The 23,759-nt window shown below is 36.6% G+C and overlaps 2 protein-coding genes across 9 annotated transcripts in view; one reads left to right on the top strand and one right to left on the bottom strand.

Annotated features, from left to right (window-relative positions):
- The window catches only part of PAPSS2 (3'-phosphoadenosine 5'-phosphosulfate synthase 2), an 83,799-nt gene extending 81,931 nt beyond the window's left edge, over window positions 1-1,868 (top strand). The window contains exon 14 of the transcript XR_014073106.1: window positions 1,023-1,868. The gene's annotated coding sequence lies outside the window, so the exon portion shown is untranslated. The remainder of the gene's footprint in view (window positions 1-1,022) is intronic.
- A 3,513-nt stretch (window positions 1,869-5,381) lies between these two features.
- ATAD1 (ATPase family AAA domain containing 1) overlaps window positions 5,382-23,759 on the bottom strand; it is a 60,939-nt gene continuing 42,561 nt past the window's right edge. For 7 of the 8 annotated variants that reach the window (XM_081556804.1, XM_081556828.1, XM_081556815.1 and 4 more), the window contains 4 exons: window positions 20,108-20,197; window positions 16,893-16,943; window positions 8,742-8,875; window positions 5,382-7,048 (listed from right to left, as the gene is read on the bottom strand). In XM_081556804.1, the coding sequence (XP_081412930.1) occupies window positions 6,928-7,048; window positions 8,742-8,875; window positions 16,893-16,943; window positions 20,108-20,197 (396 nt within the window). In that variant the 3' untranslated portion in view covers window positions 5,382-6,927. The remainder of the gene's footprint in view (window positions 7,049-8,741; window positions 8,876-16,892; window positions 16,944-20,107; window positions 20,198-23,759) is intronic. The other variant, XM_081556832.1, reaches the window with a different exon arrangement.

Below are 23,759 nucleotides of genomic sequence, written 5' to 3'. Positions count from 1 at the left end.
TATATACCATAAAACATATTATACACATTTATGGGAGGTAAAGAAAAACCTTGATTTATTGCATAAGCATTCTTTCCATAAACAGCTCAAAGGTACAGTTCAGATCAGCACAGGTTGAAATAATAATGGCCTGTGTGTCTGTGCTCAGTCACTTCTCTCTGTAGCCCATGGATTGTGGACCTCCAGGCTCCTCTGTCCATGGAATTTTCCAGGCAAGAATACTGGAGTGGGTTGCCATTTCTCCTCCAGGGTATCTTCCAGACCCAGGGATTGAACCTGGGTTTCCTGCATTGCAGGCAGATTCTTTACCATCTGAGCCAACAGGGTAGCCCCAATAATGGCCTACTTTCATGTAAACAACTCCAATACTGATCTGGTCTTGTAAGCTAGTTAAAAGAATGGCCTCTATAAATGTATTCACTGAGAAGAACCTACATTTATAGAAGATAATTCCATCAACTACTAAGGAGGTTGTACCCCCACATCTTATCCTCAAAGTATATTAAAAAAATTATATAAAGTACCGGATCTTTGGATATTCAAAGTAAACAACCAAGGAAGAGCTTACAGCTTCAAAAGAGCCACAGAAACACGTTTAATAAGCAGAAACACCAAATACATGGAAGTGTCTATGACTTGTCTACCTAATGTCATGTTTTATAATTTATATGTCTATTAAAACAAGTCTATTTACAAGGCTGACACCCGTCAGTAGCTAAGAAAGTCGCCAGTTTAAAGTTCTGATGATCAAGTCAGTATTGCTAAGGGCCCAAAATGTCTATCAACATGGGCACTGGTGCATCAGTGTGCTGTTTAGTGAAAAACAGGATGGGAACTTTACAGCACATCTATTTCAGCATCTCCGTTATTGAACAGATAAGGAAATGGAGGCCCAGAAATGTGAGATGACTTCCCTAAGGACATGACGACCTACAGACATATTCACTTCCTAGTTCCCACAGCATTTTCATATGATGCCTTAAACAACCACAGAAGGTATACATTATGATTTCTATTTACAGATGAGGGAACAGATGCCCACAAATGTAAAGAGATTTTGCCCAAGGCTACACTATGCGTGTGCTCTCTAGCACACTCTCTCTGTTAATAAGAGTTCCACAACTGCGACTGGAAGCTATAAAGCTGCAAGTGAACTTTACATGACTTATAATAAATATCTGCACAACTTCTTTTGCTAGAATGTAGAAGGATGCGAGACTTTCACTTCTACAGTAATAAGAAAAATCCACACAAAAGAAAAAGAATACTTTTCTATGAAACTAGCAAAGAACAGTGGATGCAAAGTCTTCTTCATGAACTGACTTCCAGAGAGAAATAAGCCCTTCAGAGGGAGCAGAGCGCCTTGGTCCTTTTTTATACCAGGGTAGACTCCTGAGTCTGGATATACTGTTTGGAAGAGCAGACCTGCCTTAGATGGGAGACTGCAAGCATGAGGAGAGTTCACTCAACACTCAAGAGAGTAGTGATTGAAATGAGGAAAAAACATTTTAAAACAAACTGCTAGGCTAGACAAGTCCCCTTCTCTGGATTGTACAGACAAAATGGCAGAAGTGGGGTTGGAAGTCATACATTCTCGTGGTGACTGGATGCCAGAACCCTGTCAGAACTGAATACAAAGAACCACAAACATCTGAACCGGCAACCCCTCCCACCTCAAATATCACCAAGAACTCCCTGAGAAGGCAGGGGTTGGGCTAAGCCCGGTCTGCTCAATCTCATTAAAGCTACAGCCCAGACTCAGCCTGACTAGACTCTAAGAGAAACGAAATGATCAGTCCTTCAGGCTAACCGATCATCAGAGGAATGGACTTGTACTTCCTGAAAATAAAACAAAAATCCATGTTATACTTCAGTCTCCATTGTTCTTTTTTTACACCTATTATCTTGAAAACAATAAATTACAAGTTAGAAAAACAATCATCTTGCTGAAGAGTTTGGCATGCCAAGTAGCAATCCATCCCTCATCAAGTGGTAAAACCTCCGGTATTGCACTAAGCAGTTTCTGAAGGCCTGTCCACACAAACTGGGATGTGTATTGCTTGTATGTCCAGCATGCCCATCTGAGTCATAATACTGCCCGTCACTTGGCAGTACGGGTCTTGCGTGACCAGCTGGTCATTTACCTTTCATGTCTAGCCACATTCTTCACAATAGTCCTTTCACTGAAACACCACTCTCCTTTTGTAGTTGACCAGTAAATCCAGATACAGTTGACCCTTGAACAAAGTAGGGGGTAGCAGTGCTAACACTCCGTATCTACAGTTCCCCTATATCTATGGTTCTAAACCTGCATTCAACCAAATGCAGGTAGATTGTGTAGTATTAACTGTTGAAAAAAGTCTGAGGATAAATGGACCAATGCAGTTCAAACCTGTGTTGCTGAAGAGTCAACTGTATTTGTTCTCAAACCATTTAAGCCAAAGGAGTTCCTGAAAGGTCATTCTCTTAAAGCTCCAGGATTGCCAGGGGTGACTTTTTATCTGCGTTTGCACACTTCTAGGATTCTGAAACTTGTGTGGGGCAATTTAAACATTTGGAGTTCATTTAATCTAGTAGAGGAATAAAAGCAACTTTCTTAAGCAATTCCTGTTTAAAAAAAAAAAATGTTCTGGAGCTTTCAGAGTTCCTAACCTAAGTCTACCTTCTTAGCCTCCTCTGATCTTAAGCAGCTCCTCATATCCTTCAAATAAATCCTTTATTGCTTAGGTCAGCTAGAGTTGATTGCCTGCAACAGAACCCTAACTGGTACTCTTTATAAGACTGTGACTGTGGCCCAGTGGACAGTGCTCATCTCCCTAGACATATCTGAAAAGGACTTTGCTTACTGGATGATATACTACCAACCCCTGTTTGAGTATCTTGGTCATTCTTAGAATTTCTGGAAGCTGTGTATCCTCAGAACAGTGAGGCATATGCCACTATGTTCTATTCTTAGCTCCAAATATTGCATGTCAGTAATCATTTCAATGTTTGGCTCTAGTTTTACCAACCTGTTATGATGCGCAAATCTGTGTCCTGAATGCATTCCATACTAGCCCTAACATTCACTGAAACTATATCCCAAAGCACACAAGCTTTTATCTAAAATTGTTCTCAAGCAGATTTATAACAGTAAATGTTAGACAATCACAAAAATATACTCCCAGTTCAGTATTTTGGTAATGAGACCCTTATGCCATGTTAGTATTAATAGTGTGTACACCAGTGTTAAGAAAGGATGTTTTGTTTTTACTCACATGCTAAATGGTTTCTTTTAGGTTTGATCTTGTTTGCACTTGGCATCTGTGCTATGCAGGCATACCTAGGACATTATTGTGAATTTTGCTGCAGACCACTGCAATAAAGCAAATCTCTCAATAAAGTCACACAAATATTTTGGTTTCCTAGTGCATAAAAAAAGTTATGTTTACACCATACTACAGTCTATTGAGTATGTAATAGCATTATATCTAAAAAAGCAATGTACATACCTTTAAAAGTACTTTGTTGCTAAAAAATGCCAACCATCATCTGACAATGAGAGGTTGCCACAAATCTTCAATTTGTAAAACAAACAAACAAATAAAAGCACTATCTGTGAAGCACAATGAAACAATGCATGTACTTTTATCTTTTTCTCAATACAAGAACCTACTGTATACCATAGGGAATTATATTCAAAATCTAATAATAACGTGTAATGGAAAAGAATCTGAAAAAGATTTTATATACCTATATATACTTATGTATATAAGATATATATGTATATGTTATATATAGATATATAAAATCATATGTGTATGTGTATATCGGCATCACGTTGCTGCACACCTGAAACTAACAAGAATGTAAATCAACTATACTTCAATCGAGAGAGAAAGAGAGTGAGCGCTGTAACCTTTGAGATGATTAGTAAACTATCTTTGGTTACTAAGTGGATAATGATTTTGGTAATGAAAGTTCTCTAATCATTCTGTCAGCTTTAAATGGAATAATTCTGTGGCTTTATCTGAGTCTTCTAATTGGTGCTGGGGTTTTAGTCTTGCAAGTTACATGCTTAGCATATTAGAATTCTAGTCAATATTCTGACACTGACCTTATGAGAAACTAAAAAAGGAATTACAAAATATATACATAATCCAATTCCTTTCCTTTATCCAGAAGCTGTAACATTTGTCTACAAATAAAACAATTCCAGCTGAAAAACAAATTCCTACTGACTAGTGTGTTTATTCAGGCACACACAACGCTTCAGATATCCACAACACCAAACCTTCCAGTTATAGCTACTAAGTAACGTTAGGTTACTATGATCATATAGGCTATTTAAATTACTCTAATCCAGCTATTGATCACAAGGTGAGTTCTGGATCACCCTGTAAGTGGGGGACTGAATGAGAAAGGAGATAAATTGGACAGGAGACACTGAGTTGATTCAAATATTGAGTTTCTAAACTATTTTTAAAAGGCCAAGGAATAGTTTGAGATACACCAGACTTACCAGAAGTCTTCTACCAATGAGGCTTTTAGAGAAACATCACAGCTGATCATTTAATCTCAATCCCTAGAATAGAGATCTAGGGATATCATGGAAATACGTTAAGGATGAAGAATGCTCAAAAACTAAGCCTGGCCAATAGATATGTACATATGTAAAAGTAATAAACTGTGATAATGAACATTTGAACAATACTATGCCGGGCTCTATGCTAAGTGTCTTACAGGCATCATCTCATTACACACCCTATGAGCGCCACTGTCACGCCATTTTATAAATGAGCAACAGTTAGGTGACTAGTCCAAGGATACAGTTAATTAATGGAGAGTCTGCATTTAAACTCAGGCAATCTAACTCTAGATCTAGTACTTCTAACTGTTACCCAAAGTGAAATATACCTTAGAACTTAGAATCCAATGCATGCCAAAAGCTTATGTCAAATATGTCTATAGCAGAAGGATCTATTACATAACACTAAACATTCTTTAAAAGCATATAATTAAGGTTTCCTCAGTTACTTTAAGACACTAAGATACCGAGATGAGTCATGTGGTGTTGGCTAGTGTATTTCTCTAACTTCATCCAATGATTAAAACTATGATAAAAATTTAACTACTACTATTGGTTATTCTGAATTTAAAAGAAGATAAAAGAAAGAACATGAAGAGAGGTATATACCCCTATTTTTGATCAATATGCCATCAGAATTAAAATTAAATGACTATTAAAATAAAATAATAAAACAAAATAATAAGTTAGATACTAGAATGTATGCTATAAAAATTACACAGCAAGATGAGAATAGTCTAAGGGCAAGTTTTATAAACCAAAGCAACCCCAGAAAATTTGATGTAACTGAAATAAAGGAGTAAGTACAGAAAACTCAATTAAGAGGGACCTCTTTATTGCATATTTATAAAATAATAGTATAATAGTTATTAAAAATGGAGATGAAATATTTTATTTTTGGTATTTTGTGTTTTGCATCAATTTTTCAATCATCTTCACAATTTTCCAAAACTTGAACCTCTGCCCCACCCACCATTCAAAGAACAAATGATGAACAAACTATCCAATGGGTTCTTGTGAGAGACTTATTACAAAAGAAATTAATTAATAACTCATAAATAATAACAGAGTTTTCAAAGAAATACAATCAAAACAAAAATTTACAAGGCACCTCAAGATCATGTTGTGCCATCTTCCTCATGCTTGTGTTTTAAGTGCCTATAACAGAATTCTGGTTAGTGACATTTTGGACAAAACGTGTCATCTTTTGTGCACACAGCATCAAACGACTACAGACACAACAGGGGGATTCTGATGTGTGTATCCGCACTAAGCAGGGCATAATTTATAATACGCTAAGAAAACAAAAAGTCAGGATTACAAAATGTGTATTTTTAGCACATTTAGTAACAGCTAGTTTTAAACTATCATTTCATTTTTGATGACCAAATTATATTTGACATAATTAAGGAACATATATTTTTAAAATATTGAAAACCCACGGTTACAACAGAACTGTTACATTAAACGAAGAAAGGAAAAGTCACACACATGGGCTGAATGGCGCTGAGGTTTTTCAAAGCCATTCTTTTGCGAGGCTTTCAGCCCACCTTTACATATATCAGTAAAAAAATGTCTCTACTCAGCATGCTTGCAACAAGAGGTGAAATCGGTGTTGATCACACAACTGCCTGACAACCATTCAGTGCTGATCACCGGACAAGCATTTTTATTTAATTATCCCGACAATCATAATTGAGCCACATCTAAGTTTCTCATGTCACTGACTTCAAATATTCAACTCCAGAGAAACACTCAACTTAAAAAAAAAACAACCTGAAATAAGTGACAACTAGAAATGGCTGAATCATTGTACCTTTTAGACACGACCATTAATCTTAGTTTTCCTATATGCTATTTGGTACTATTTGATTCAGTAGTTGGGATAAAAAAAAAAGTTTCTGTATTCAAACCTATCTACAGAATGTCAATATAAAATGTGTGAATATATACATTTAATATACACACACACGCACACACACATACGCACACTCTCACATATCTAGAAACCAGCACTTAACCACATCTCCAATTCTCACTAATGACTCAGTAAATCATTTGTTACCTTAAGACCAGCTTAGACGCTATAAGGCTGCAACATATGGCTAAAGAGGTCAAACACAAGTACCCACAGTCAGGCTGATTAAATTGTTCCTCCTCATGATTTTTCACAAGTAGTTATACCATTTATATAACAACTATGTCTCAATAACTTAGAATTCAGAGTATAAAACCAGTGTCATGAACATAAAACTCTCTCACTGTTCAAAGAACACTCACTCCTTCTTCAGTTATTTCCACTAATGATAAGAGGGCACACCAAACTAGATCAGGTTGAACTGTACAAACGATCTTTACTCTTAATCTAAACAAACGTGTGTTAAAACATTCTGAAATGCTGCATCCTTTGACTTCTTCATCTTTTCAATTGCCCGGTGCAGGTCCTGTTGTTGCACAGGTCGAATTTCATCTTCATCATGGCTAAAGTGTAAAAAAAAAAAAAAAAAAAAAGACAAAAACAAAACAACTCACCAATATTCAAATAGCTTTAAAATACATCTCCCTAAAATATTTTACCAAGATTAAAAAATGAAGTCTCTTTCCCACCCAACCCCCCCCCCAAAAAACCACAATTAACAGCTTAAGGAATCAATCTACACAGATAAGTATTTTAAAAAATTTTTAGAAAACACTGACTGCCAAGAGGTAGGAAGCTTAAATGGCTGACTATAAACATTATAGCTTGGTGAAAATCAGATACTTTACACTAAGAATATATAGGCGTGAAATTTGATCTAAATAGGATTATAATTCTAACGAATGAATAAAAAATTATTCCTATGGAAACTGGAATTAAAAAGTAGCAGTTGTAGGTATCTATGATTCATGTATGTGTTTAACTTTTGACAAACTGAAAATAAAATTCATTGCTATTAATAAAAACCAACTACTCTAAGTTCTCCCCACTTCAGTAAGAAGGAAACACAATTCAATATACAATGTCTCCTCTATCATTTACAAACACTTAGGAAAAAAAATTCAGGGAAAAAGTTATGATAACCTAAGTGCATTACCCACATTTTTCATACGAAATGTAACATTTTCAGGGCTTTAAGGACAGCAGAGAAACAATTTTCATTAATGTAATTTAGGCAATCAACAGATGGAGTGACCCTCTCCACGAAGGGGCCCAAGGAAACACTGAAGATAGGTCCAGAACCAGAGCAAGAAAAACTACAGGTTAAAAGGGTGGCTTTCATATGAACCTTTCTATACCAAGAAGCCTTTTTTGTCAAAGCTTGCTATGGCAATGCAGTGTAATTAAATGCATGAATAAGACAGGTCAGTCCACGTCACTTGGAGTGACAGCCTCAGGGGATGAATAAGGGAGACTGAGAAACAATAATAGGGCAAGAGCTAGAGAACTCATTCCATACAAGCCCCCAGCGTACATTGGTTTGCTAAGAGTCACAAAAATCCTTTATTAGAAGGTTGATATTTTGAACAGGGGTTTAGAAATGTTCAGTGTTATACCAGTCTAGGGTGAAAGACCTTATGGGAAACACAGGACACTGGTTAATCAGGGCTGAGCTATTCCAGTTCACTAATACAACTGGTACAAAATTGGTTTCTTAAGCTCAAAATACTTTGAAACTGGTTTCAATAAAGTTTGCTGCTATCACAAATGACTTCTTTTTTTAGTAAATACATTATTAACAAGTTGAAGTCTAGTCAGCAGCAACGTCCCCATAAATATGAAATTTCTGGAAGACAAGGTACTCATTTCCATACGAAATGAAACTTAAAAATTTTAAAAACAAAAGCAATCTAAGGATATCAGAGCAACAGTTTTCATGGTAGAGATGGGAAAGCCTACATTTCTGTGAGCTTGATGTAACCCAGTTCATGGATGTTCAGAGAAATTAAGTTTTTACTTCTTTCTCTTCATTCCAGATGCTCCCCATAACCACCCTCCCTTGCAAATTCATTTCCAGAACCCCCTTCAGAAAAAAGGCAATAAATAAAGTTAGTGAATTTTTTATTTCAATTTATCTTTTTATTTTGTAAACAGAGCTGGTATTATAAAGCAAAATAGAAGACCTAACCTAACCTTTTAATAACCTAAAAGCTCTAAAAGGGTCTGACAGATATTAAGAGATGAACTCTAACATACCTTTCTTCCGATGTAGAATTAACATATTCTCTGACACAGAGGAGGGCAGCATCTCGACACATTTCTTTTAGATCACTGCCTGAAAACCCATCAGTTTCCTGGGCAACTTCTAGCAGGTCCACATGCCTATCCACCTTAAACAAACATAAAACATACTTAAAAAACAAATATAAAATACATGGCAAAAGATATATCCAAACAATTCTTAGAATTAAAGAAAGTTAAAGCATACTGGAACTGGAGGGGAGGAGAATCATTAGAAATTTTCAGTTCTAGACGTTTTCTTTTTTTAACCATAAAAGTTTAAGATTTGAAATCTACTTTTCAATAATTGTCACTATGACCAAAACTGAAATAAGTCTCACTAGATACTTCACAGAGTGATGGGGAAGAACAGGCATTCAAATACTGCTGGGTTGACTTTGGTACCTCTTAGGAAGGTCCCACATTCCTAAGAGGTGGAGTACTTTTCTATAACATCAGTTCAGTTCAGTCGCTCAGTCATGTCCGACTCTTTGCGACCCCATGAATCACAGCACGCCAGGCCTCCCTGTGCATCACCAACTCCTGGAGTCTACCCAAACCCATGTCCATCGAGTCGGTGATGCCATCCAACCATCTCATCCTCTGTCGTCCCCTCCTCCTCCTGCCCCCAATCCTTCCCAGCATCAGGGTCTTTTCCAAAGAGTCAACTCTTCTCATGAGGTGGCCAAAGTATTCTATAATATAGTCAACACAAATGGCGAACAGCCCGGATCATTAAGTCCTGAGTCCATTACAAAAATCATATTCCACTGACACATTCTATCCCTCGTTTGAACTGTCATGTTGTGGTATTCTATTCTACTTCCTCAACACTCATTTAGCACCTATGGTTTTGCTCCCCAACTGAGCTTATATAGTGAAGCTAATAAAGTGATCCCCCTAGGCACATAACAGACTTATAATTAAGCTTATATGAAGATTAAGAAGAGAAAGTAAATAGTTAATTATAGTAACTAACATGTAATAAATGATTCTTATGTGCCATTTGCTGTACTAAGTACTTTACATGGATTATGCTCATTCAATCCTGTCAGGGAAGCATTTTCATTTTTAATTTCAGATAATAGTAAAATCTGTAGAGGTTAAATAAATTGCCCAAGGTCACACCACAGACAGAGCCAGCATTTGAACACTGTGCAGAGAGATCCAGCTGTATTTCTCCCCCCACCTAGCTAACCATTTGTCTTAACATTTACTTTCCCCAAGTTGATATGAAATGCCATCTCTGTTACTAAATTCCCACTTGTCTTTGTGGAAAACTCAGTGTAAGTTAAAAGTAGCAACTCTGCACAAGGACAAGAAGAGACTTGGAGGTAAGATGACATGGAGTCTACTGTTAACTCTGCAACTGTGACTTCACATGACAGTGTTCTCATTTCTAAATGTGGAGATTAAATAAAGAGAAATCACATACTCATATACTCTCTGATAAAAAGAAAACTGAACCCAGAAGGGAGGTGTGAAGTAAGTAAGGAAAATGGTAAACTATATACAGATAAATGCAAATAAGTTTTAATGTATAAACAGTAATAATAATCATTTAATTTAGGGTAGGGAACTAAGTGGGCTTCCCAGGTGGCACTAGTGGTAAAGAACCTGCCTGCCAATGCAGGAGCCATAAGAGACGTGTGTTTCATCCTTGGGTTGGGAGGATTCCCTGGAGGAGCGCATGGAAACCCACTCTAGTATTCTTGCCTGGAGAATCCCATGGAGAGAGAAGCCTGGCAAGCTATGTTCCATAGGGTTGCACAGAGTCAGACATGAATGAAGAGACTTAGTACGCAGGCACCTAGAGAACTAAGTAGCACTAAAAAAGAACGTGTAACTTCCAAATGACTAGAGGAAGAGGGGAAAAAGAATGAAGAACACAAGAGCAACACTGAAGAATGAAGGACTGGGGCAGAGGTAGGGGAACTAGAAGGTGGGAGCGGAAGGTTTGGGTGGGGTGAGAGTCGGGGGAGTCCAAGGAGGAAAAAAGCTTAATAAATGGAAAGCACTAAAATAAGAAGGAATGAATCCAAATTTATCAACAATCACAACAAACACAAACAAATCATTCAGTTCAGTTCAGTTCAGTCACTCAGTCGTGTCCGACTCTTTGCGAACCCATGAATTGCAGCATGCCAGGCCTCCCCATCTATCACCAACTCCCGGAGTCTACCCAAACACATGTCCATCGAGTCAGTGATGTGATCCAACCATCTCATCGTCTGTCGTCCTCTTCTCCTCCTGCCCCCAATCCTACCCAGCATTAGGGTCTTTTCCAATGAGTCAACTCTTCACATGAGGTGGCCAAAGTATTGGAGTTTCAGCTTCAACATCAGTCCTTCCACCCAGGATTGCTCTCCTTCAGGATGGATTGATTGGATCTCCTTGCTGTCCAAGGGACTCTCAAGAGTCTTCTCCAACACCACAGTTCAAAAGCATCAATTCTGCAGCGCTCAGCTTTCTTCACTGTCCAACTCTCACATCCATACATGACCACTGGAAAAAACCATAGCCTTGACTAGACGGACTTTTGTTGGCAAAGTAATGTCTCTGCTTTTTAATATGCTATCTAGGTTGGCCATAACCTTCCTTCCAAGGAGTAAGCGTCTTTTAATTTCATGGCTGCAATCACCATCAGCAGTGATTTTGGAGCCCAAAAAATTAAGTCTGACACTGTTTCCACTGTTTCCCCATCTATTTCCCATGAAGTGATGGGACCAGATGCCATGATCTTAGTTTTCTGAACGTTGAGCTTTAAGCCAACTTTTTCACTCTCCTCTTTCACTTTCATCAAGAGGCTCTTTCATTCTTCTTCACTTTCTGCCATAAGGGTGGTGTCATCTGCATATCTCAGGTTACTGATATTTCTCCCGGCAATCTTGATTCCAGCTTGTGTTTCTTCAAGCCCAGCAATGCAAAAAAGCAAAATGGCTGTCTGAGGAGGCATTACAGATAGCTGGGAAAAGAGAAGCGAAAAGCAAAGGAGAAAAGGAAAGATATTCCCATCTGAATGCAGAGTTCCAAAGAACAGCAAGGAGAGATAAGAAAGCCTTCCTCAGCAATCAATGCAAAGAAATAGAGGAAAACCACAGATTGGGAAAGACTAGAGATCTCTTCAAGAAAATTAGAGATACCAAAGGAACATTTCATGCAAAGATAGGCTCGATAAAGGACAGAAATTGGATGGACCTAACAGAAGGTATTAAGAAGAGATGGCAAGAATACACAGAAGAACTGTACAAAAAAGATCTTCATGACCCAGATAATCACAATGGTGTGATCACTCACCTAGAGCCAGACATCCTGGAATGTGAAGTCAAGTGGGCTTTAGAAAGCATCACTACGAACAAAGCTAGTGGAGGTGATGGAATTCCAGTTGAGCTATTTCAAATCCTCAAAGGTGATGCTGTGAAAGTGCTGCACTCAATATGCCAGCAAATTTGGAAAACTCAGCAGTGGCCACAGGGCTGGAAAAGGTCAGTTTTCATCCCAATCCCAAAGAAAGGCAATGCCAAAGAATGCTCAAACTACCGCACAATTGCACTCATCTCACACGCTAGTAAAGTAATGCTCAAAATTCTCCAAGCCAGGCTTCAACAATACGTGAACTGTGAACTTCCAGATGTTCAAGCTGGTTTTAGAAAAAGCAGAGGAACCAGAGATCAAATTGCCAATATCCGCTGGATCATTGAAAAAGCAAGAGAGTTCCAGAAAAACATCTATTTCTGCTTTATTGACTATGCCAAAGCCTTTGACTGTGTGGATCACCATAAACTGTGGAAAATTCTGAAAGAGATGGGAATACCAGACCATCTGACCTGTCTCTTGAGAAACTTGTATGCAGGTCAGGAAGCAACAGTTAGAACTGGACATGGAACAACTGACTGGTTCCAAATAGGAAAAGGAGTACGTCAAGGCTGTATACTGTCACCCTGCTTATTTAACTTATATGCAGAGTACATCATGAGAAACGATAAAAAATAATTCACCAGAAAAATATAACAAACGGACAAATCTACAACAATACTGGGAGGTTTGTCAGTTAACATCTTATGTACTGATGCATCAGAGAGTAAGTTCCTAGGGCTAGTTATAGTAATAGTTAGAATCCGGGATGCACTGAACAAACATAAAAGTTGACAAACTGATTACAAGAATTCTATATACTTCGGATATTAGTCTTATGTTGGTTACAGGGTTGCAAATATTTTCCCAGTGGCCTGTTCTTTCACTTTGTTCATTTTATCTTGTCATGCTTCTAGAAGTCTTAAGTCTGATTACAGTCAGATTTTTCTATTCTCTTTGTAGTTTAACGTTTTTGTGTGACTCAGGAACTCGTTTTTTACATGTGTACTTAAGAAATCAGACATATTAGGATGTAATTTCTCTATAGTTTGTAAAAGTGAGAAAGAAAAAAAAAAACTATACATGTATTATGTATCTATCCACACATATTTATGGAAGATGCTGCTACTGCTGCTAAGTCGCTTCAGTCGTGTCCGACTCTGTGCGACCCCATAGACGGCAGCCCACCAGGCCCCTCCGTCCATGGGATTTTCCAGGCAAGAGTACTGGAGTGGGGTGCCATTGCCTTCTCCGAACATCATTTCCTAGTCTACAATAAATATAAAATAAACAGCAAGTAATAAGTCATTAGCAAAACAGCAAAGCAAGAAATGTGCATTAAAATGATATATAACATAACCACATTTAAGAATGTATTCCAAAAATAAAAAATTTAAAAAAAAAAGAATGTATTCCAATATCAAACAGCAAATTTTAACAATGCAAAAACTGCAGTTATTTTTGCACCAACCTTGTACCTATTCTAATTTTTAATTACCTAGTTGATGGCATGTATAGATTAAGAGTATATACTACTCTTTAAGTTCCTGTTTCCTTATGACAACTCATTCCTAAAGGAATGGATATCATTGCTAGAATTTACACAAAGACATATTCACAGGTTTTGTTTTTTGTTTTTTTGGATAAGAGTAATACACAGTTACTAAATTTTAAAAATTAAAAAAAATTTACAAAGAGAACAAACTTCTAATTCTGTTAATGACAGTCTAGGTAATTTAGATTAACATTTCGGTTGAACACAGCTAAAAACCATGGATGAAATATTTTAATTCTTAAAATCATTAAAGATCTATTAAGATAAGTAGGGAAATAGTAGGCCAAATCTTAGAAGAACCAAGAACCAAGAGAAGTGGAGCACACAAAGGCACATTTTCGGCCTTAGGACATTTGCCAATTTAGTAGTGATAGCTTCAGTTTTGAAATTAACCTTCTTATCTTTATGGAAGATACACACTACCAACTTCAGGACAGTGCTGAGAGCTCTCTAGAGCGTGCTACCAATGATGGTGTAGAGTGGGGAGACAGGAGAGAGGTGGGTATGAGGCAAAATATGTACAGATCACCTTTTAAGTCCAGGTGCTAGATTTAAAGTTATCTGTTTATGTGTTTACAACAAAGTACCTTCCAAATTATTCTTCGAGATGTTAAATATTAAGTCTTCTTCCTCCTTCAAACAATCAATACCTCCACCCTATCCTCTGGCCACTCCTTTGCTGAGCCACACTATGCTCTAACCACTCACAAATCTTGTTCATGCTGCTACTGCTGCTAAGTCGCTTCAGTCGTGTCCAACTCTGTGCGACCCCACAGACGGCAGCTCACCAGGCTCCGCCGTCCCTGAAATTCTCCAGGCAAGAATACTGGAGTGGGTTGCCATTTCCTTCTCCAGTGCATGAAAGGGAAAAGTGAAAGTGAAGTCGCTCAGTCGTGTCCGACTCTTAGCCACCCCATGGACTGCAGCCTACCTGGCTCCTCCGTCCATGGGATTTTCCAGGCAAGAGTACTGGAGTGGGGTGCCATTGCCTTCTCCAATCTTGTTCATAGCAGGGTGAAAATGTCACAAAGATGAGCAAGACAAGCATAAGAAAGTAATAAAAAGAAGATTCCAATCACTGAGGGAGCAAGATCACTAAGATAGCCTTCCATAAAGTTTAAAAGAAAGGCTCTATCATTACTTTGCTATGTAAACCTGTGTAACTTACTATGTAACTTCTCTGGATTTTGGTTTCCTCAAGTGTAAAATGGTATTAATATACACTGCTTACATAAACTGAGGATTAAATAAAATTATGTATCACCACAATACGTGGCACGCAGTAAGCACTGTAAAAGCACTGTAAAAGCCCTTTTTATTTTAAGATCATGGCTCTAGACAAACCATGAAATGTCACTATTAGGCAAGTATGAAGGAAATTCCCAAGTTAAAAAAGGTTTTGAATAATAGGAGCAAAACAGGAATAAATTAATGACCTGCCAAAATAGCTTGAAAGAATAGCACTTATCTGTGTACAGTTATTCACTATATCTAGCATTGGCTGTCCACTGCATGGTAATCCAAGCATCTTATATATATACATATACACATTTTTTAATATAAATTTTCAAACCAATTCTATGAGATTGCTGACATCTTCAATTTCTGAGTGAGAAAATGAGGCATAGAGATGCTTATGGTATTTGCCCAAGGTCACACAGTAGGAAATGGTCAAGCCAGAATGGAATCCTCAAGTGTCTCTTCTAAACCCATGATTGTTAAATTTCCACTGTTACAGAAAATATATACATTCAGGTTAGTCTGTATGGGGGGGGTGGGGAACAACATTCTTACTGTAGTGTCAGATGTGATACTTTATTAAGTATAAATGTTACTAGTTCTAATTCTTTCATATTTAACATTAAGCCAGAACCAGTATATCTTTTCATGAATAAGAAACAGAATGTTAAAAATTCCCTGTACCAATGAAAAATCTAATTCTAAAAGAATTTCCAAAGACACTACAGTTAAAAAAGGCAGAATACCTATCATGTTGGCACAAAGTTCCATAACATTTGCTGGCAAGGCTACAGGGCAAGAGGCACTCTAACACTGCTGGTATAAAAGAGTAAATTGGTATGAACAAATGTGGCAACCACTACCAAAATTGTAAGTGCTTCCCAGGTGGTGCTAGTGGTAAAGAACCCAGTTGCCAATGCAGGAGACAAAAGAGATGTGGGTTCAATCCCTGGGTCATGAAGTTTCCCTGCAGGAGGGCATGGTAGTACCCATGCCTGGAGAATCCCATGGACAGAGGAGCCTAGCAGGCTATAGTCCATAGGGCTGCAAAGAGCTGGACATGACTGAAGTGACTTAGCACAGCCACACCAAAATTACAAATATCATGCTCTTTGATCTAGTAATTTTTTTCCTGGGAAATTCACCCCACTAGTGTTTCTGGCACAAGTGTCAAATGACACATGTACAAGGTTATACGATGCAGCATTTTTGTAATAGTGAAAGACCAGAATCAACCCAAATGTCCTTCAGTGTGGCACTGATTGAATAAACTATGGTATACCCATACAATGGAACCCTATGCAGCACAAAGGAAAGAGAACAGAATGAGGAAACCATATGCTACTATGGTATCTCAAAGATTAAATGAAAAAAAGCAACACATAGAACACTGTATATGCTTTATTAATATGGCTTATGTAGAAAAGGGGAGAGGAGTAATAGTATATTCTAATTTGCTTGTATAGGCATAATGCCATCTGAAAGGATACATAAGACACATAAGAGAGAAGTGAGACTTTTCCCTGTATATCATTTAATATATGTATTTTAACTTTTGAAACATGTGACTGTACTATTTTTAAAAACCTTAAATACAAATTATTAAAGATTATGATTATCATGTATTTTTAATTCTAATTTTCAACTTCAAAAAGTATTGCAATTAAATGAAAAACAAAACCTCCCCATACTTCTCTGCAAAAACAAATGTACAAAACTTGAAACGGGTCTGAAAAATATCAGAGGATTTTAATCTACAGATATGAAAACACATGGCTATTTAAAAAGCCTTTAATTACCTTTAATTAGTTCAAATATGCCATGCTAATTGAGTTATATGAGCAGCCAAGAGTTCTACAGTAATTTACAAGTTCAAAACTACACTATTCTCAGGTTCCTTTTTCATTTCTAAAATGATTTTATGAACATAATTTTTTCTTCATTTATAGGATGGGGAAAAACTGTAATTTTCTACTTACATTTTCATTTTTCAAGATGAGTTTCAGGATTGCTTCTCTTTGTTTCAGAGCCTAAAAGCAGGATAATTTTCAATTAGCATAAACAAAATTAAGGACCAACTAATTTTCCTAATATTTCTTCCTTTGTAAACTACCTAATACCTACAGAAATGACAGAAACTCAGACAGGTCATGGAAACTTTTGACTAAAGCAAGGTCTAATTCTAGACTCTAGAGGAATCATTTGTGGTTCCTGTACTGAACTGTAACTTCTTATTCTGAATCCCCAGTGCCTAGCACATGCCTTGAAATGTTTTTCAAGTGAGTAAATGACCAATGTCTTTCCTCTATAGCTCTGCAAATCTCCTTTTCTTCATTTAGGAAATTTCTGAAAACTCATTACTGCCATAAAATTTTTAACAGTAACTGGATGAGATGGTAAGAGTACCGCTTGGTTCTTCCATTCAACATGTAACTTCCATGTCAACTGATTTGTGTTAGTGAATTTTATTTAGTGTTGATAGTGTATTTGTTTATATGCTTGTATGCTTTTGCCTCCAATGATGCTGCCTAATACTGTACTAGGAATAGGACTTTTTAAAAGAATACTTTACATATATAGTAAATACAAATGCTTTAAAAAATTATTGTGGCTGAACGCCTGCCTATTCCCACAACTTCTAAAAAAAAGAAAAAAAGGAGAGCCAGTTACCAGGAGTATCAAATTAAATGATGTGAAAATCAAAACCAAACTGCTGTTTCTGTAACTCAACTGTGTTAAGTATGAAGGTTAATTTGGTATGTTATGTGATCACCAATAAGTACTTTCTGTTAATCAACATTTAACTTGGAAAGGAATTTTAAGGAAAGGTTAATCATATACTTTGATATCACAGTTATGCATAAGAAAAAAATTACCAAAAAAAAAAAAAAAAAGAAAAAAATTACCCTACAAAATGTGTGTGTGTGATCACTAAAAACAGAATGAAAGGGAGATAAAAAAAATCCCAGTTTCTGCATTAACAGTATACAAATTTATGACAAACTTGATAAAATGTGTTACACAACCCATTCTGAACTCACACAATAAACTTACAACTTTAGCAAAGGCTACTTTACAGGCTGTTGTACCCTATGTTCTATTCTACGGCTGCTGCTGCTGCTGCTGCTAAGTCACTTCAGCCGTGTCTGAGTCTGTGAGGCCCCATAGACGGCAGCCCACCAGACTCCGCCGTCCCTGGGATTCTCCAGGCAAGAACACTGGAGTGGGTTGCCATTTCCTTCTCCAATGCATGAAAGTGAAAAGGGAAAGTGAAGTTGCTCAATCGTGTCCGACTCTTCATGACCACATGGACTGCAGCCTACCAGGCTCCTCCGTCCATGGGATTTTCCAGGCAAGAGTACTGGAGTGGCTTGCCATTGCCTTCTCCGATGTTCTATTCTACTACAGTACATCAAAACCCTTTGTTTACTATTAGACTACAAGCAGAGATTCTATCAATGTAATCTTTACTTTCAGAACCACTGAAGTGAACTAATTATTTCTAAAAATATTCTGATGTTCTGGTAATACAATAAGATCACATATCTTGTATGAAGCATATAAAGGTCATCTAAACCTTTAGCAGCCCACCCTTTCCGCCTCATAACCAATGATTTTCCTTGGCGCCTTCTAACTGAACTATCCCCAGAAGTCTCCATTAAATATGTGCTTCCACACCTCCTTGCCTTTGTTCACTTTGGCAGAAAAGCATTTCCTTGCTTCAGTTCAGTTCAGTTCAGTCGCTCAGTCATGTTCGACTCTTTGAGACCCCATGAACCGCAGCACACCAGGCCTCCCTGTCTATCACCAACTCCCGGAGTTGTCCATTGAGTCGGTGATGCCATCCAACCGTCTCATCCTCTGTCGTCCCCTTCTCCTCCTGCCTTCAATCTTTCCCAGCATCAGGGTCTTTTCAAATGAGTCAATTCCTACCATCCTTCATCCTTCAAGCCCAGCTGGACTCTGTAAGTTTCACTAACTCCTCAAACAGAATTATTAGTTTTCATCATCACCTCAGGTCCTTGCAGTTGGTTACACATACCTTTGTAAAGTACATATTACATTATTTATTGTTGTGTCTGGCCCCCCCTCCAATGCAGAGTTCTTTTAGGACAGGGGCCACGTTCTATTCATCAGAACCTAGTGGGTATCTGACATACGAGCTCAATAAATATTAATCAAATTTTCCAGTCCCCTGTATCACATTAAAAAAATCTCTCCACTGAATTATCAGGTAAATTCTCTAATAGACTGCCTAAGTAAATGCATACCCTCCAGAGGAATCAGAGGTTGTAGCTGTAGCAAACAGTCGATCAGAGTAATTTTAAAGAGACCACAACTACCAATTTTAGATAACCATGTTTACTGCGACAAACTGTTAGGTTGAAGAATATAAAATAGGGCAAAATTTTCAGGCCAGAGACTTTAAATTTGAAAGGAGTGACAGTGGAAGTTCTAAACAGCAATACATGTAACATGCTGACTGTATGCTGCATATAGTCTAGTACTAACCCTGTTCGTTTTTTCTTTTTTAATCTAAAAGCAGACAAAATTCAAGATCTGGGGACTCTGTGTAACAGAGTATCAGCAAGTTATCATCCTCTACTTGAGGGTACTTTTAACCAGCAAAAAAGAGTGCTAGAAGTTACAACTGGATCAATACCAATCTCAGATTTTCATTTGTATATTTAAGTGCAATATCGTACTTACTGGTTAATCATTAATACTGTCAGAGGAAAGCACCAACTACAACTGCTAATAATTAATCAAATAAATAGCAGATGTTCTCCCTGTCCAGCCTTCTGAACAGAACAGTTCTTTAACCCTAAAACCCCTAATTTCATCCTATCCTAAACCAAATCTATGATTTACATTTTCTTATGTATCTTCCACGGATAACTTGCTACATTCTAAAGAAAATCACTAACATGTCTAGGGAAACTTGAGGTAATTCTATACATTGAAGAGATGCAAATGTATACAGACGTAAACAACACTGATCTTCAAAGACAGTAAAAAAGTGAGAAAAGGAGTAGAAAGGACAATAGTAATTATGGGGTTCTTGCTCTATTCCTTCCCTGCCTGTGATAAATAATGTCTTATTTTTTTAAGCATTGCCTTCCTGAAATCACAGATAAATATCTGCAAAAAAATGAATATTTAACTGTTCATAATATCAATCAAACCCACTTACAGGCTGGTTGATATGGAATCTCGTGGGCATTCTCCTCATTATAGCTGAGTCTAGATCTTGAGGACGATTAGTAGCTCCCATCACTATGACCTAAATATATAAAGAAAAACAAAGCTATTAAATATACCAGTAATACTCCTTTTAGGTTGTTACTACTAGGGCTTAGAAGATATAGAAAATTAAGTGGGGCTTATACTAAATCTTCTATAAGAAATCTGTTTTAATCCAGTATTACTCAAATATTTATAGATACAAATCAAAGTTAATCCTAAATACATCAAATGATAGCAAAGCTGGTAAGACTGTTGCATTTCACCAGACTTCTAGTAACTAAAATAATGTACTATTCAGTTATGAAGGAATTATAAAAATTTAAAAAAACCTCCTGTATTTTCTAAAATATGGTTACTTGATTGCTACATGTTGAATAACTGAAAGCTACTTATATTAACAGCTTGGTAATATATGTGACAATAATTCAAGTCCTTTGATAATATTAAGGAGAGAATCATTTTCCTACCAGAGTCTGAGGATTCTGGTAATAGTAATAGATATACCATGTATTTTTTCCTCTAGAGTTCACACCATCATTTCACAGCACTATCAGCACTGCAGGTAGAATCTTCCTAATAATAATAGAACCTCAAGCAATCCAACTTTCCACAAGGGCAACAAAATAAAAGCAGACATCAAAATGCTGGGTAGAATATTTAAAAAAAACAGAAAAAAAGAAAAAAAAATTGCTGGCAGCCCTGCCAGCCTCTGAGTCTATGCCACTTATTTATAAAGGATATAGAGATGAAAAATCAACACGAATAAAGACAGAGATACACAAAACAATTTAATTTCTGAAGGGCTTCAATATTACTGTTATTATTAATATTTCTGTATAATACAATAAACACATACATCTGCTCTCTAAAACGAAATTTATCGGTATTCTAATGAAAACTTTTATTTCAGCCTAAGATATCTTAGGTTTTTTTAAATAGTCTGAAATCTAACTCCAGAACATGTTGAAAAATCCACTAAGTTTTATATTCTACTTCTACTCTACATTTAATGCCACTCAATACTTTCAATTAACCAGGAGAGACTGCCATCTACAGGGAAAAAATATAAATACAAATTTGAGAAAAAGTTCCAAAACATAATACAATTTTATAGTTGGTTTAACTGGTCTTCAAGTCAAAATATTAATGCTCTTACCTGTTTCTCTTTACTGACTTTCTATAACTCTATAAAATTAGTAAGGAAAATTTCTACTAAATGTAAAACAAAATTTATCTTCAGAAGTGATCAAATGAGTTCGTTTTGTATACGAGCAAAGATCAGCATTAAGTACATTTTGAGATAGAGTATTCATAAGATATTAAAAGAGAGACTCAAAGTGACATGGAAGGTTGTTGAAGATGGACCCTATTAGGTTGAGAATCACAAAAACCATTGCAGTTGAGGAAGTACCTAGAAAAAATTCAAAAGGGGGCTGAAATTTGAGAAATATTCTAGGTAAACAAACAGCCTAAAACAAAAGCCCACTATGAAAGATGAAACTCTAAAAATTAGGATCAAGGAATACAGGTAAATCTAGCACAACATGGTCTAATGAATACATGTAAGGTAATAACAGATATTCATGATGAATAAGCAAAGCAAGAGTGACTGACATTACTTAAAGAAGCAAATTTTAAGGGGTGAAACTGATAACATCTACATATAAATTCTAGTGCAGATAAGCTAAAATTAAAAATGGGAAGCAACAGTAAATTTTTAGTATTTATGTAGCAAAATTAATGCACGTTTTAGGTATTAGCTAAGACTTTAAAAAATCTTTAAAACAAAATATTAAGAAAAATTTTTTTTATCATTTCACATTTAAAACAATCAGATCTAAATATATGTCTCAAAAGTTGAACTATGTCAATTAATCCCCTAAAAACAATGTTAGCTTTTGTGTCTCATGTATTTCAAGATGAAGAATATGTCATCAACCAACTTGGATTTCCAGTAGTAGTGACAGGTTTAATGCGGTCATGCAACTATTTTTGTTTCCTTTGTGGCAAGAACCATACCGTGGGGCTCTGGATGAAGCAGCTCTGAAGTATACTTCATCCAAATATTATTATTTCCTTGGTTTTAAAACTATTCTCTGATAAGATATAATATTAAACCATTTTCTCTTACAGGAGCTAACTGTTCAATTCTCTGCCTACTATAAATACTGTTGCTTAGAAGGATAATCAGCTTTTGGGAACTGGCACATCAATCTCATTGAACAGATTTACCAGAACCAATTATTAATAAAAATTATTTTTATTAATTCACCTACATTTATCTCTGTTGTGCTTTCTTCTCTAATTATCCAACACTAAAGGCAACTGTCCCTCAAAATGAAATTATATTTTCATAAAAGGGACTTCCCTGGTGGCTCAGATGGTAAAGAATCTGCCTCCAATGCAGGAGACCCAGGTTCAAACCCTGGGTTGGGCAGATCTCCAGGAGAAGAAACTGGCAACCTACTCCAGTATTCTTGCCTGCAGAATTCCATGGAAAGAGGGGCCTAGGGGGGCTATCGTCCATAGGGTCGCAGAGTCAGACACAACCGAGTGACTAACAAAAGTGATGTAGAAGGAGGATATGGGGCTTAATTTTCTTCCTGAGAATTATGTGTCTCAGGACTTTTGATCTGTGGTAATGTGACAAAGGATATCCTTAAACTCTCCGGCTACAAAACATGTAAAAATTAATAATAAAGTATTAAAAAAAACACCTCAAATTAAACAATAAGTCTGCAAAAAAGTAAAGGAATTAAACTGACAGGTTTATTTATCAGTAAAGCCTATCTATATAATGGAGATAAGCAAGGACAGAAGTTGACTGCATACCATATGGAAGTGAACAGATCTTAGACAGTGTGGTGTGACGGACATCTGACAGGCCAAGAGGGCCTGATAAGAGAGCATTCTACACAAAGCTAGGACTCATAAAGTACTATGGCCTGAGAAAAATGGTGAAAAATTAGGAAACCTATTCAGCAGAGTCAAGCCTTGGTTCTTGGAAACTTACACACATAAACATATGAACATAAACAGCTACAGTAATGTTACTGGCACAAAGACAGATTTATAGATCAATGGAACAGAACAGAAAGCTCAGAAATAAATCCACACACCTATGATCAATTAATCTACAACAAAGGAAGCAAGAATATACAATGGAGAAAAGACAGTCTCTTCAATAAGTGGTGCTGGAAAACCGGACAGCTTCATGTAGAAGAATGAAATGAGAACATTCTCTAACACTATACACAAAAATAAACTCAAAATGGATTAAAGAACCAGATGTATAAAACTCTTAGAGAAAAACACAGGCAGAACACTGACATAAATCGCAGCAGCTTTTGGATCTGCCTCCAAGAGTAATGAAAATAAAAACAAAAAGAAACACATAGGACCCAATTATTAATTTCCAAAATAAACAAACAGCTTATGTAGTTCAATATCAAAATAATAAACAACCTAATAAAAAAATGGGCAGAAGACCTAAATAGACATTTCTCTAAAGAAGACATACCAGTGGCCAATAAGCACACAAAAAGATGCTCAAGATCGCTAATTATTTAAGAAATGGCAATCAAAACTACAATGAGCTA

Source organism: Giraffa tippelskirchi, chromosome 2 (assembly GCF_054371585.1).
Source record: "Giraffa tippelskirchi isolate mGirTip1 chromosome 2, T2T-mGirTip1v1.2.pri, whole genome shotgun sequence".
Lineage (NCBI taxonomy): Eukaryota > Metazoa > Chordata > Mammalia > Artiodactyla > Giraffidae > Giraffa > Giraffa tippelskirchi.
Note: the sequence above shows the minus strand (reverse complement) of the source record. Positions and strands in the feature narration are given on the sequence as shown.